The following is a 15930-nucleotide window of genomic DNA, read 5'->3' as shown; positions in this document are numbered from 1 at the left end:
GAGGACTTTTGCCTGGATTGATTTCTTTTTTAATTCTAAACACCTTTTTACCTTAGAGTTTACCATTAGGGCTGATGAGTGATTATAGGCGCGAGTTTGTGCCATTAGTTGCTCATAGTTTGCTTTCATATTTTAAATATTACTCATCACCCAGAATTTAAATACCCATTCAGTTATGGTAAGAAAACAAAGCAAAACCACCCGCACAGCAGGCCATTGCAGAGGAGAAATTGGTGCATCTGTTAGTTTACTTCACCTGTGTTTTGCTCTTCGTGTTGGCAACAATTCATGTTTAAGGAGACCCAGTCTAATCAAATAATCTAGAAAAGAAAGATTTAAAAACAAAAAATCTTTGCCTGAAATAAAAAATCCTTATAAAGTCAAATTGCATATCAACAACCATTTTCATGCTAGTACTCCTGAAGACACTCTTGTTAATAGGAAAGCTTTTTGTAGTATTGGAAATCAGGGATAACATTACCCTCTCTTCTTCAGCATATCTGAGTATGGTCATATGTATATAAGAATCTGAGTTTAATTGGTCCTCGTGGTTGTTTAGTTGCTATGTCATTTCTGACTCTTTGTGACCCCATGGACTGTAGGCCACCAGGCTTCTCTGTCCATGGGATTCTCCAGCCAAGAATACTGAAGTGGGTTGCCATTTTCTTCTCCAGGGGATCATCCCAACCCCACGGAATCGAACCCACGTCTCCTGCATTGCAGGCAAATTCTTTACCACTGAGCCACCTGGGGAGCCCTTAATTGGTCCTTGCCACACATCAGTTTTGCTCTACAAGTTTGATGTGCTGAATGCAGGAAACCTTCCAGAATAAATGGATAGGAAAAAAAATTCTGTCCCAGCTGTATGAGTGATTTAACTTCCTTATTCTCCCCTAGATACAGTGAAGCAGTCTACCAAAGAACTTGAAAAAATAAATGATTAATGGGAATAGTTGCCCTTTTTCCATTGCCTTCCAAGAATAACTGGGTTACTAGTATGCAGGCAAATATGTGCACATCTGTGTGGTCAATTTGGACTGCCCCGGTTCTGTGGGGAAAACCTGAAGATAAGCCTGGAAGTGGAATAGATATTTGATACGATAGAGATGTCCTTCAGGATGAGAGTCTCTTAGGCATCCTCTTGCTCACTCTGCTAACACCACAGTGCAGGAGTTCTATAGTGATACTGGATCAACAGCATTAGGTCATCTAAAAGTAGCTCATTAAGTATTTGTGCTTGACCGGCTGGAGTTACTGCAAAACCTACTGAGACCCTGGAACTCCAGCTTTATGAGTGGGTAAGTTTATGTGAAGACAACTAAGCTGTGGTCATTGCTGCTTCTTGATTCAAATTGGATGTATCTCTTTTTGTAATGTAAAATCAAACTCTGCAGCAAGTAGCCAACAATCTGGACTGTCAGTTATACAGTTGTTTCTGAGTTCATATGCATTTTACTTAATTCTTTTTGTCTTGGAAGCAAATGTACTTCTGTGCATTGTGTACTTCTTTTAATAACAGATTTTAATAAACCATTTCTCTTTAAGCGTACAAACGGCTAGACGGTTCGACTGAATGCTGTAACAATCACAGCCTTACAGATGTTTGCTTTTCCTATAGAAATAATTTTAATAAGCGTTTGGTAAGTTGTCCTTGAAACAGTCTTGATTGCCTGATATAATTATATAATCATGTAGAACTAAAATGGAATCCTTGAAAACATTGCCCTTTTGGTTTATACCATTTTATTAAGATCTCTACATTTCACATGTCATATTTCATCTGAGAATCTTTAAAATATTTATAATAATAATATCTTACTTGGCCAGAGTAGAATAATTGAATCTAATTTATAGTAGATATACATGAATGGCATTTCCTTTATTGAACTTCATTCCTAATATGGTTGGTGACATGAAAGATATTGAAAGAATTTAACTTGGTGTTTTGCTTGTTAATGAATCATTTTTAATATTGACTAATTGATGTTCTGTCCCTAGCATACATGTCTACCTGCCCGGAAAGCAGTTGAAGCCACCCAAGTTTGTAGAACCAATAAAGACTGTAAGAAAAGCTCAAGTTCAAGTTTCTGTATAATACCTTCTTTGGAAACTCATACGCGCTTAATAAAAGTGAAACACCCACCTCAAATTGATATGTTATATGTAGGACATCCGCTGCACCTTCACTACACAGGTGGGTTTTATTGTGGTAGACCCTCAGAACATTGCTATGATGGCCTATATTCTCACTGGTAGAGACTCAGTACACACCTTGCATTAATTTCATTTGTTTGATCACTTTTTAAAATCTTGTTAACTTGTTCTTAAGCATTAAATGAAATTTAAGCAGTAGGAAAATAATCTGAATTTATAAAGCAAGATGGAGCTTAACCCCATGTCTACTTATGGAGAAAGACGTATTTTTTCTTCACTACCATTTATGTCCAAGTCACATAGATGACCTCTCAGATATTCTCTGAGTGTTTATTAAATTTCTCCAAGCTCCCAAATCAGTAGCAAGAGTAGCATATGCCAGAGAATGCCAGTAATCATAGTGATAATGATGATAAAGTAATTTGTGAATAACACATGAATTTTATATGAATATAATTTCAGAATCAGACCAGCGTAAATGCTTTAACAGTGACAACATGATTGGATTAAACATATAGCTTGTCCATATGGCTCAAGATCATACAGAAGAACTATGCAAAAAAGATCCTAATGGCCCAGATAACCACGATGCTGTGATCACTCATCTAGAGCCAGACATCCTGGAGTGCAAAGTCAAGTGGCGGTGATGGAATTCCAGCTGAGCTATTTCAAATCCTAAAAGATGATGCTATTAAAGTGCTGCACTCAATACACCAGCAAGTTTGGAAAACTCAGCAGTGGCCAGAGGACTAGAAGAGGTCCGTTTTCATTCCAATCCCAAAGAAAGGTAATGCCAAAGGATGCTCAAACTACATTTGCACTCATCTCACACACTAGCAAAGTAACGCTCAAAATTCTCCAAGCCAGGTTTCAACAGTACATGAACCAAGAACTTCCAGATGTTCAAGCTGGATTTAGAAAAGGCAGAGGAACCAGAGATCAAATTGCCAACATCTGCTGGATCAATGAAAAAGCAAGAGAGTTCCAGAAAAACATCTATTTCTGCTTTATTGACTATGCCAAAGCCTTTGACTGTGTGGATCACAACAAACTGTGGAAAATTCTTCAAGAGATAGTAATACCAGACCACCTTACCTGCCTCCTGAGAAACGTGTATGCAGATCAAGAAGCAACAGTTAGAACCAGGCATGGAAAAACGGACTGGTTCCAACTTGGGAAAGGAGTATGTCAGGGCTGTATATTGTCATCCTTCTATGCAGAGTACATCATATGAAATGCTGGGCTGGATGAAGCACAAGCTGGAATCACGATTGCAGGGAGAAATATCAATAACCTCAGATACACAAGATGATACCACCCTTATGACAGAAAGGGAAGAGGAACTGAAGAGCCTCTTGATGAGAGTGAATGAGGAGAGTGAAATAGCTGGCTTAAAATGCAACATTCCAAAAATGAAGATTATGGCATCCAGTCCCATCACTTCATGGCAAATAGATGGGGAAACAATGGAAGCAGTGACAAGACTTTATTTTGGGGGGCTCCAAAATCACTGCAGATAGTGACTGCAGCCATGAAATTAAAAGACGCTTGCTCCTTGGAAGAAAAGCTATGACAAGCCTAGACAGCATAGCAGAGACATCACTTTGCCAACAAAGATCCGTATAGTCAAGGCTGTGGTTTTTCCAGTAGTTATGTATGCATGTGAGAGTTGGACCATAAAGAAAGCTAAGCGCCAAAGAATTGATTGTTTTGAATAGTGGTGTTGGAGAAGACTCTTGAGAGTCCCTTGGACTGCAAGCGTGGAATACCAGTTGAGCTATTTCAAATCCTGAAAGATGATGCTGTGAAAGTGCTCCACTCAATATGCCAGCAAATTGGGAAAACTCAGTAGTGGCCACAGGACTGGAAAAGGTCAGTTTTCATTCCAGTCCCCAAAAAAGGCAATGCCAAAGAATGCTCAAACTACCGCACAATTGTACTCATTTCACACGCTAGTAAAGTAATGCTCAAAATTCTCCCAGCCAGGCTTCAGCAATACATGAACCATGAACTTCCAGATGTTCAAGCTGGTTTTAGAAAAGGCAGAGGAATCAGAGATCAAATTGCCAACATCCGCTGGATCATCGATAAAGCAAGAGAGTTCCAGAAAAAATCTATTTCTGCTTTATTGACTATGCCAAAGCCTTTGACTGTGTGGATCACAATAAACTGTGGAAAATTCTGAAAGAGATGGGAGTACCAGACCACCTGACCTCCCTCTTGAGAAACCTGTATGCAGGTCAGGAAGCAACAGTTAGAACTGGACATGGAACAACAGACTGGTTCCAGATAGGTAAAGGAGTACATCAAGGCTGTATATTATCACCCTGCTTATTTAACTTGTATGCAGAATACATCATGAGAAACACTGGGCTGGAAGAAGCACAAACTGGAATCAAGATTGCCGGGAGAAATATCAATAACCTCAGATATGCAGATGACACCACCCTTATGGCAGAAAGTGAAGAAGAACTAAAAAAGCCTCTTGATGAAAGTGAAAGAGGAGAGTGAAAATGTTGGCTTAAAGCTCAACATTCAGAAAACTAAGATCATGGCATCCGGTCCCATCACTTCATGGCAAAATAGATGGGGAAACAGTGTCAGACTTTATTTTTCTTGGCTCCAAAATCACTGCAGATGGTGACTGCATCCATGAAATTAAAAGACGCTTACTCCTTGGAATTTGGAAAACTCAGCAGTGGCCACAGGACTGGAAAAGGTCAGTTTTCATTCCAAACCCAAAGAAAGGCAATGCCACAGAATGCTCAAACTACTGCACAGTTGCACTCATCTCACACGCTAGATGGTGATTGTAGCCATGAAATTAAAAGACACTTATTCCTTGGAAGGAAAGTTATGACCAACCTAGATAGCATATTAAAAAGCAGAGACATTACTTTGCCAACAAAGGTCCATCTAGTCAAGGCTATGGTTTTTCCGGTGGTCATGTATGAATGTCAGAGTTGGACTGTGAAGAAAGCTGAGCACCAAAGAATTGATGCTTTTGAACTGTGGTGTTGGAGAAGACTCTTGAGAGTCCCTTGGACTGCAAGGAGGTCCAACCAGTCCATCCTAAAGGAGATCAGTCCTGGGTGTTCATTGGAAGGACTGATGCTAAAGCTGAAACTCCAGTACTTTGACCACCTCATGCGAAGAGTTGACTCGTTGGAAAAGACTCTGATGCTGAGAGGGATTGGGGGCAGGAGGAGAAGGGGACGACAGAGGATGAGATGGCTGGATGGCATCCCCGACTCGATGGACATGTGTTTAAGTGAACTCCGGGAATTGGTGATGGACAGGGAGGCCTGGCACCTGAGATTCATGGGGTCACAAAGAGTCGGACACGACTGAGCACCTGAACTGAACTGAACTCCTTGGAAGGAAAGTTATGACCAACCTAGACAGCATATTAAAAAGCAGAGACATTACTTTGCCAACAAAGGTCCATCTAGTCAATGCTATGGTTTTTCCGGCGGTCATGTATGAATGTCAGAGTTGTACTGTGGAGAAAGCTGAGCACCAAAGAACTGATGCTTTTGAACTGTGGTGTTGGAGAAGACTCTTGAGAGTCCCTTGGACTGCAAGGAGATCCAACCAATCCATCTTAAAGGAGATCAGTCCTGGGTATTCATTGGAAGGACTGATGTTGAAGCTGAAACTCCAATACTTTGGCCACCTGATGCAAAGAGCTGACTTATTGGAAAAGACCCTGATGCTGAGAAAGATTGAGGGCAGGAGGAGAAGGGACAACAGAGGACGAGATGGTTAGATGGCATCACCGACTCAATGGACATGGGTTTGGGTGAACCCAAAGTTCACAGGGAGTTGGTGATGGACAGAGAGGCCTGGCATGCTGTGGTTCATGGGGTTGCAAAGAGTCGGGCACGACTAAGTGACTGATCTGAACTAACTGAACTGGACTGCGAGGAGATCTAACCAGTCCATTCTGAGGGAAATCAGTCCAGAATATTCATTTGAAGGACTGATGCTGATGCTAAAGCTCTAATACTATGGCCACCTGATGCAAAGAAATGACTCATTTGAAAAGACCCTGATGCTGGGAAGGATTGAATGCAGGAGGAGAAGGGGATGACAGAGGATGAGAGGGTTGGGTGGCATCACCAACTTGATGGACATATGAGTTTGAGCAAGCTCTGAGAGTTGGTGATGGACAGGGAAGCCTGGCGTGCTGCAATCCATGGGGTTGCAAAGAGTCGGACATGACTGAGCAACTGAACTGAACAAGATCATATAGTCTAACTTATTTTGTTGTATAAGATTTTATATGTTCCCTTTTTAATAACTTTTACTGAAATATAATTAACATATCATATAATTTACCCTTTTAAAGTATACAGTTCAGTAGTGTTTAATATATTCAGAGTTGTGGAACCATCACCACAGTCTAGTTCCAGTATTTTTTCACCACTCCAAAAAGCCTAATACCCATTAGGAACCTATTCTACTTCTCAACACCCACCTACCCCATCCCTTGGCAACCACTTAATCTACTTTCTGTTTCTGCAAATTTGCCTGTTTCCACACATTTCCTATAAATAGAATATTTTGTGATTGGCTTCTTCCCCTTAGCATAATGTTTTCAAGGTTCATCCATGTTGTAGTTTGTGTTGGTGCATTATTCCTTTTTTATTGTGAAGTAATAGTCCGTATTGAAAAGCAGAGACATTATTTTGCCAACAAAGGTTCGTCTAGTCAAGGCTATGGTTTTTCCAGTGGTCATGTATGGATGTGAGAGTTGGACTGTGAAGAAGGCTGAGCGCCGAAGAATTGATGCTTTTGAACTGTGGTGTTGGAGAAGACTCTTGAGAGTCCCTTGGACTGCAAGTAAACCCAACCAGTCCATTCTGAAGGAGATCAGTCCTGAGTGTTCTTTGGAAGGACTGATGCTAAAGCTGAAACTCCAGTACTTTGGCTATGTCATGTGAAGAGTTGATTGATTTGAAAAGACTCTGATGCTGGGAGGGATTGGGGGCAGGAGGAAAAGGGGACGACAGAGGATGAGATGGATGGATGGCATCACTGACTCAATGGACATGAGTTTGAGTGAACTCCGGGAGTTGGTGGTGGACAGGGAGGCCTGGCGTGCAATTCATGGGGTCGCAAAGAGTCGGACATGACTGAGCGACTGAACTGAACTGAACTGAACTGAATATTCCATTGTATGGATATATTACTTTTTCTGTATTTATTCATCAATTGATGGACATGTGGGTTTTATGTTATTCTTTAAAAGGCTCTCTCATTGCTCTGTAGTCGTATCCTAAGATACAACTTGGGTCATTTCTCTCATTTATTGTTTTGACACTAGGTGTCTCTGGAGTACAGATATTATATACATCCTCAACAAATGTAGAAATAACCCTCTTCAAGGTAATTTTCAAGAAATGTGTGCTATGAGTTCTATTTAATTATAACAGAGTTTTTAAGTGTTTTAACAAAAACAGAGTAATGGAATCCACAAAGTGAAGGAAATCTTAAAAATCCCCTAGTATTAATCCTTGTTTTAGCAATGAAGAAAACACTGAGACCAAAAAAGATTAAGTCGCATAATAGTTGGAGTGAACATGATTTTAAGGTTATACCTCTTTGAAAAGATAAGGACTCTTGATATAAATTCTAGTGTAAAGTCATTCTCTGTATTTGGTAGTCATAGTTGGTATATAATCAGTTTTTATTTTAGTCTCATCTCACAATATAAATGTACTTTGAGACATGAATTTCTGTATCCCACTCTTTTTATTAGATGTTCTAGAATTGTTGATTTACTTTTATAGTTGGGCCATCGAGCCTGTTTGCATATGTTTGGGTTGGGCTTTCTCAAATCAGTTTAATAGGCTAGTCCAGTCTATACCCACATAGTAAAATTCATTTTTCTGTTGCTTACCTGTATAAATAATGTTAATTATTTCTTATTTTTCTTTTTTAGTGAGCATCACCAGTTTTATCCCACGTTTCAAGTTTCTAAGCATAGATCTGCCTGTGGTTGTGGAGACATTTGTCAAGTATCCTTTCTGATGTGAAAGATTTTAAAAGTGTGCTATTTGGAACTTGATCAGTTTTACCTTGACTAGACAGCTTGAACAGACCTTACAAGTATCAATCTACTGCTAACACACACAAAAAATGGACTTTAAAGTTGAGAAAGATCAGATTGTACCTAGGAAGGAAGAAGTCAGAAAAGAGAGATTGATTGGGAAGAGAGAAAGGTTAAGGTGTGGAAGAGAAAGAACCTAGAAGACAAACTGAGAGTTGAAGTTTAGAGGTCTAAAACCTTTGAGTATGTTTATAAAGGATGAAGTCTTCAGCTACTAAATGAGGCGATGTGTTCCACCCCTCCTGAGCCTGTTGACTCTGACCAAATGGAGGAATGCATAAGGGACATCAAACTGATTTCCACTACTGAAATAGCACTCCACAGAATCTCATGTGTTCTTTAGCATATTATGTTTGCATATAAAGAGATTTTTCATTGGTTATTATATAGAATTTGAATATATTTGAACAGTTTGAAAAGGTTCTTTATTTTTGTCACTTTTAAATCTTTAATTTCTTTCCTTAATGATTTGCAAAAAAACAGAGACAGAAAGTAAATGAGCAAATACTAGTTAACAAATGAGTTACTGTAAAAAGGATACAGTCAAAATTGTACCTTGTAGAATGCAGCTTTATCTCAGAGATATTTACACTATGACCTTACAGATGATAGTAAAATAGAGTTCAAGGGACTAAAATCTTTATAAATCAAGCAATACTTTGTAAGGATTGAAGAGGAATTTTCCCTCATTTCTTATTCTTTCCATATTCCTTTCTCTTGTATCATTAAAGAGAAAGTCTTTCAAGGAATTCGTTACAGACTGCCTTAGTTTACAGGTGGTTGGCTTTCATTTTTTGTCAAGTTTTTCTAACTTTGAAATAATACAAATCATTTGTTTTAAATAGAGATCTAAGAAGCAATAGCATTTACTGGTAGGCAGAGATTTTAAAAAAAAGGAGAGAAGTCCCCTGTAATCTCAAATCCACTCCTCGTAAAATACACACTTCTGACTCCCAGAAATGGCTTTGCATGCAGACCTCAGAGTAGGCTCCTTAACTGATTGCAACCAGGTACCTGATTTCCCTCTCGGGAGCTCTGGCAATTGTTAATGCAGTGCCCTGCTTTGCTTTGGACGGACAGTGGATTTTAAACTCTTTCCTAGATGCTACTCTTACCTCAGTGATTGGAGACAATGATGTCAAAGATCTGATAGGATTTTTCATCTTGCTTGGTGGCAGTATACTTTTGGCTGCCAATGTGGCCCTGGGCCTCTGGATGGTTACAGCACGGTAATATTTGGACTCATCTGATAGAATCTCTGAGTTACAATATATAATACTGAAAACCTTACTTGGTATGAAATAAAAAGTGATTCCTTAAAATTGCATTTTAGCCAACAACTTTAAGTTCTTTATTCAGCATATCCAAACTCTGGGATGGGGGAGAAACAGAAGAAATGAAAGACATACTCCATGATTACATTCTAGTTTTATAGACTGAACCTACAAACTTCAGATGCTTGTGGAACAATTGAAACAAGTGCAAATTCATGTTAAACCATTTTTGTGTGGCTATATACTGTATTGAAATACTGTAAAGGAAAACAGAATTGGGTAGAATTAATTGAGAAAAAACTTCCTGAAAAAGCATCATTAATCCAGATTTGAAGAAGACCAGACTTTGGCCAAGTGGGAAGGTGAGCATTTTCTTGGTCTATATTTCTTGTCTTTAATCTTGTTGGAAAAGTATTTTAAAATTCAGTGATTAAAAAAAAAAATTCAGTGGCTCAGATATTAAAGAATTCGCCTGCAATGCTGGAGACCTGGGTTCAATCCCCAGGTCGGGAAGATCTCTTGGAGAAGGGAAAGGCTACCCACTCCAGTATTCTTGCCTGGGAATTCCCATGGACAGAGGAGCCTGGCGGGATACAGTCCATGGGGTTGCAATGAGTCAGACACGACTGAGCAACTAACACACACGTTGTTTTGTACTCTTGACAACTGAGGTCTGATTACAATTAATAAAATTCTATAAAAGAAACTGCTGACGCAAAAGGGAACATCTTTGTTAAATGATCCCAGTAAATGAACACCTCGGAAGTAGACTCTATAATATGAGACATGTCTTGCCACCCAAGAGTTGCCTCTTTGATAATATTCCCCCATACCCTCATAAAGCAGCAGCAGCCTTGACATTCAGAATGAGCTGTAGGAGGTATTTCCTACCTGCAGCATGTGAGCTTGAAACAGTTAGGGGCAAACCTCAAAACTGAGCCAGCTGGCTCTTGCAGCAGATCACAACACAGATCACAGAACCTTCTGCAGTCCTGGTTACCTTTTTCTACGAGCTTCAAAGGTTGGAACCGCTCCAGAATAGACATTTTCTCTTGTGCTGCTGGGGCTACCTTGGACCTAGCTCCTAGGCCCCTGTCTTCAAGAAGCAATTACTCTAAGCCATGAAGCATACTCTGTCCTCACCAGTGTCTTCCATATTTCTCTGTTGGGGAATTAAATACGTAGTTCTTCCTTTCTGCCTTTCCCCTAAGCTACCTCTGTGGGTCCACAAGAGACTTGGTAGTAGAGTGAGAATGGCTACATGTGAGAACAAATGTGGATTTGCTGGAGCCTGGTGACTGACTCAAGCCCGAAAGAGCCCTGCCTAGTTTGAGATCTTTCAGACTGGTGATGCAGCCCTGGAGGATCTAGGAAGTCAATAGGCCAGTGTGAAGCTATTGGTATTAAAACTATATGAGCATGCTGTTTTTATGATGAAAAATCTGTGCTCTCATATGCTCAAAAACATCAATAGTCATGTATCCAACTTTTTCACTAAGTGAGATATTCATGGGGTTCACCTCTTTCAGATTTATTGCTCTTAGGCAATAAAACTTTTTAATCATTTTTAAAGAAACTTTAGATTGTGTTATAAATCTGCCTGCCTTCTTGAAGAGAAATTGTATATTGAATATAATTTTAATATTTTTAAAATGACCTCTATTACCACTACTTAAAAACTGTACAGATTATTGGTTTATCCTAGGGAAAAAGCATTTGTTCTATTCTCAGGCAGACAGTCTTTCAGGATTAAAGTATATTAGCAGAGTAATGCACAGACCTATTCAGGTAATAAAGCTTGGGGACTACCATGAAATACTTATATTATTGATTTGATTACATGAACTAAGCAGTTTACTAATGAAATTGCTATATACATGCAGATAATTAAAAAAAAAAAAAAACAGAAAAAAATTCAATAGATGAAATCTTACCCATAAACTCCTTTCTCTGGATGGAAAAAAAAAACAAGCACATCATTTTCTTATGGCTTTTAAACACCTTGGTCTTCTGCTCCATTGGGTCAGAATTTGGGAACAGTCTATTAGGATATTGAGCAGTTCAGTCCTGTTTTTACAGAAATAGCCTCATTGTGTAAGAAAGGAAATGTTATGTGTTGTCTCTTCAGCCTCATTGTGGGCACTTCTAGAGCAAGGACCATGTCATACTCATCTTTCTGTCCCTGCACAATGCATGAGACATCAAAACTACTTAATAAATGTGGTTGAATGAATGATGTTTAGTGTTATTTATGGATTAGAAAAGCATGTTTCTATTTAAGTAAGCTGTAAAAAGTGTTATTGAATATTCATGTAAATGTATGTTAACATAAAAAAATAGCTTGGAAGATCTTTGTGTCCCTGGTAGATTATCATCTTTATGAATATAGTTCATTTTGGTTTCTATAGAGCCATTTAAAAAATGAATTATTTTAAGGATTTGAAGAAAGTGTTGTGTTGTCACTTGTTCAACAGTAAAACTGTATTTTCAGTGTTCTACTCTGCATTGTCTACATTTTTGAGGGTTGTTTTTAATCACTTAAAACCTGTAAAGAATGTATATATCCTTTTCAGCATCTCTGTTTGAAAAGACATGCAGTGAAACTTGACCTTTTGATAATTGCTCTTACAGGTCATCTGTTCTAATGGTAAATTGTTTAAACAGGGGCTTCATGGGTATGTGGCTCTTAGTCATCAGTTTGTCCTGTGGTATTTATTGAATGTCCACATACTAATGGTACCCAGGTATTTTTTTCTATAAATCTTACAACTGAGTTTAACTTGAAGATACCATAGTTGCTGGCATTCAATGTTTAGCAATAAAAATAAATGTGTATCAGCATTCTATGTTTTAACATCTATGTGTTGTCTTTTTTTTAATTTGTATTCTTTTCTGTCAAAATTGTTCCTTTCACATGCAGTACAATCTTAGATGCTTTAAAGTTCTTGATTCTAAACTCAGCCTCAGTTTTCACTTAAGCAATCATATATGAAAGTTGTTGACAGATCACAGAAAGAAGTCTTTTTAACGTGAAATCCCTGTGCTCTCACTACTGTTTTCGAAATGGCTTATTCATGGATGAGGAAAGAAGACTATCATGTTTCATTACTGTCTGACAGAAGTCTTCTCTAAGTTAGGCGATGTTTTTAGGAATTCATGAAAAGAAGTGTTTTAACTATGGTATTTGGTTCTTCTTCACTTTTTGCCCTGGTGCTTCCTACCATGTCCACAGAGACAACCTCCCAGACAAACACACACACACACACACACACACACACACACTCTCTCTCTCTCTCTCTCTCCCTCTCTCTCTCTCCCTCTCTCCCCCTCTCCCCTCTTCCCTCTCTTCCTCTCATTGTTTGATTGCTGCTGCTGCTAAGTCACTTCAGTCGTGTCTGACTCTGTGCGACCCCAGAGACAGCAGCCCACCAGGCTCCCCTGTCCCTGGGATTCTCCAGGCAAGACCACTGGAGTGGGTTGCCATTTCCTTCTCCAATGCATGAAAGTGAAAAGTGAAAGTGAAGTCGCTCAATTGTGTCATTGTGTCCGACTCCTAGCGACCCCATGGACTGTAGCCTACCAGGCTCCTCCATCCATGGGATTTTCCAGGCAAGAGTACTGGAGTGGGTTGCCATTGCCTTCTCCAATGGTTTGGTTACTAAGGGCCAAAAAATAGCCTGGGGATTTAACCCACTTCCTGATTGGTCAGCCCTCATTTCACTCCTCCTCTTTGCCTCTGATCCCATTAAGCTACAGTGAAGAGCCACAAGACTAGATGATTATCTATCAGCTTTACTGAGATATAATTAAACACTATAAAGTTCAGCTGTTTAAAGCATACAATTCAATGTAGACCAATTTTCTTTTAATAACTCATCAAATAATACTATACATATGCTTTAGTATAATCTAACTTTTTAAGTACTTGAACATGTAATAAAAGACAGGAAGAAAAAAAAAACCTTATTTCACAGCTATGTGAATTCTGGGAATGATTTTCACCATTGGAATAGAGTTGGGTAACAAATTTACTTTTAAGGTAAAGCATGTGGATATGCTTATTGAAACAGTAAACCTTTTAAAATCAGCACATATGCAAGCTACTTTTGCTGTTTAGGCCATACTAATTTGAATAATCCATTGTATATTTTATCAGACCGTGGCAAACGAATTCAATGAGGGGAAGGCCTCTTATTTCAGAATGTAATGCTACAATAGGTTATATTCAGGGTGGAGGTAGAAAAAGTAGCTAAAGGAAGTTACAGTTCTAATTACCAACCAGGTTATATTGTGTAGTTAGATTTCCCATTACAGAAAGAAAAAAAATACCCTCATATCTTAATTTTATTTAGCCAAAGGTCAATGGGTATTCAATAAATGTCCCTTCTTATTATCTGAGTGTTTCTCAGACTTTTGTACTTAAGTGCTCTTTACACTGTAGAGGCGGGAAAACCCTGAAGTATCTAAGAGTATAACCTTGTAATTGGCTCTCCATCCTATAAAATTGAATCTCACTTTATGTTACCTTTTTTTTTTATTTGACTTTGCTGACATGTGTGATCTAGTTCCCCAACCAGGGTTAGAACCTGGGCCCTGCTTTGGGAGCCTGGAGTCTTAGCCACTGGACCACCAGGGAAGTCCCTCAATTTATCTTAACTTCTTGTGAATTTTACATTCCATTAATCAGGCATCAGGAAGCCAGTCCCTCCTCTTAAAGATATGAAACTCTAAACTGTAAAAGAATTAGATGTTAAGGATATTAAGATTTTCTTCATGTCTAAAACACATTGATAGACAGATTCCTGGCAGTCCAGGGGTTAGAACTTGGCACTTTGACTTCCATGGCCTGGGTTCAATCCCTGGATCTGAGAACTAAGACCCTGCAAGCCATGCAGTGCAACTAAAAAAATAAATAAAACACATTGGTAGAAAGTAGTTTATAACAGCTGGTCTGTAAACTAGTGACAGTCTATGTTGGTGTCCTTGGATCCATAGTGAAATAAAGATAATGTGTGTGATTAAAACGTTACCTGCACTTTCACTTTTCACTTTCATGCACAGAAGAAGGAAATGGCAACCCACTCCAGTGTTCTTGCCTGGAGAATCCCAGGGATGGGGGAGCCTGGTGGGCTGCCATCTATGGGGTCGCACAGAGTTGGACACGACTGACGTAACTTAGCAGCAGCAGCAGCTGCCCTTTATCAAAGAGCTCTCCTTTATTTGGGGTATGGAAATACAATAATTTCACTTAGCATTTAATGACTCTCTGTAACTGACACACATTCATTGGCAAGGTGTGAGGCTTTCTTGTTTACCCAAATCTTCACCTCCTCCTGAATTATCTGACTTCCATGTTCTGTCAGATCCCTTGATGCAAAATGGTATTTCCTTTAAATTTGCATTTCTCATATTATTAATAATGTTGCACATCTATATTTGCTTAGCCATTTGGACTTTTCATTCTGCTAATTGCTTATTGTTATCCTTCATTCAGTTTTCCATCGAGCATCCTAAATTTTTCTTACTGATCCATAGGAATTTCTTATACAGTCTACATTATGGACTAAGAGACTACAGCTTGAAAGCCAAATCCTGCTCACCGGCTATTTTTATAAATAAGTTTCTATTGAAACACAACCATATTCTTTCAGTTTTGTATTGTCTATGGCTGCTTTCATGCTATAACAACAGAGTTGAACAGGTGCAATAGAGACCATATGGCCCATAAAACCTAAAATATTTTTTATTTACAGAATAACCCATGTTCTAGATATCAACTCTTGTCCATTTCAGATGTTGCAAATAATTTTTCCTAGTCTATCACCCATCTGTAAATTTTTATTTGTGAGATCCTTTGTTGAACAAGGATTTTTAGTTTGATGTAAAGTCTATTAATTTCTTAATTCATTGTTTGTATTTTGTGAGTCTTACTTACAAAGTTCTGTCCTGTCCCAAAGTCATAGCAATATCCTATACTTTCTTTTCTGTGCTTTAGAGTTGTAACTTTCACAATGTGATCTTTAATTTCTAGAATATATGGTTTGAGGTAGGAAATCCAGGTTTATTTTTCTGTATAAAATGAACTGTCTTTAAAATAAATGTAATAGTATTTTCTTTATAAGATGTTAAATAAAACAGTTTACATAAAGTTCTGCATATGGTGCCTAACATGCTCAAGTTACTGCTATGAATGTAAACTACTTTCAGAATGCAGAAGTATTACATAAATTTGCCCTCATATCTCAGTCCACACTGGCATTAGATCTTGCCTCCTTTTGACCTGTCATTTTTTCCAGTGCCTTCGAGCTAGCTCTGGTTGTCCAGAGTATATCCTCAGGACTTGACCCTTTTAAACATTTCTTCCCCCAATCAAAATGGAGATAATAT

At 38.6% G+C, this 15930-nt stretch overlaps 1 protein-coding gene across 1 annotated transcript in view; it reads left to right on the top strand.

The window, feature by feature from the left end:
* Positions 1 to 12914, top strand: part of MBTPS2 (membrane bound transcription factor peptidase, site 2) — a 49488-nt gene extending 36574 nt beyond the window's left edge. The window contains exons 8-11 of the mRNA XM_055562947.1: positions 1546 to 1640; positions 1999 to 2194; positions 8102 to 8177; positions 9280 to 12914. Coding sequence (XP_055418922.1) covers positions 1546 to 1640; positions 1999 to 2194; positions 8102 to 8177; positions 9280 to 9502 — 590 coding nt within the window. The 3' untranslated portion in view covers positions 9503 to 12914. The remainder of the gene's footprint in view (positions 1 to 1545; positions 1641 to 1998; positions 2195 to 8101; positions 8178 to 9279) is intronic.
* The last annotated feature ends 3016 nt before the right edge of the window (positions 12915 to 15930 follow it).

This window comes from Bubalus kerabau, chromosome X (assembly GCF_029407905.1).
Source record: "Bubalus kerabau isolate K-KA32 ecotype Philippines breed swamp buffalo chromosome X, PCC_UOA_SB_1v2, whole genome shotgun sequence".
In the NCBI taxonomy this organism is placed as follows: domain Eukaryota; kingdom Metazoa; phylum Chordata; class Mammalia; order Artiodactyla; family Bovidae; genus Bubalus; species Bubalus kerabau.
This window is presented reverse-complemented; position numbering and strand designations above follow the sequence as displayed.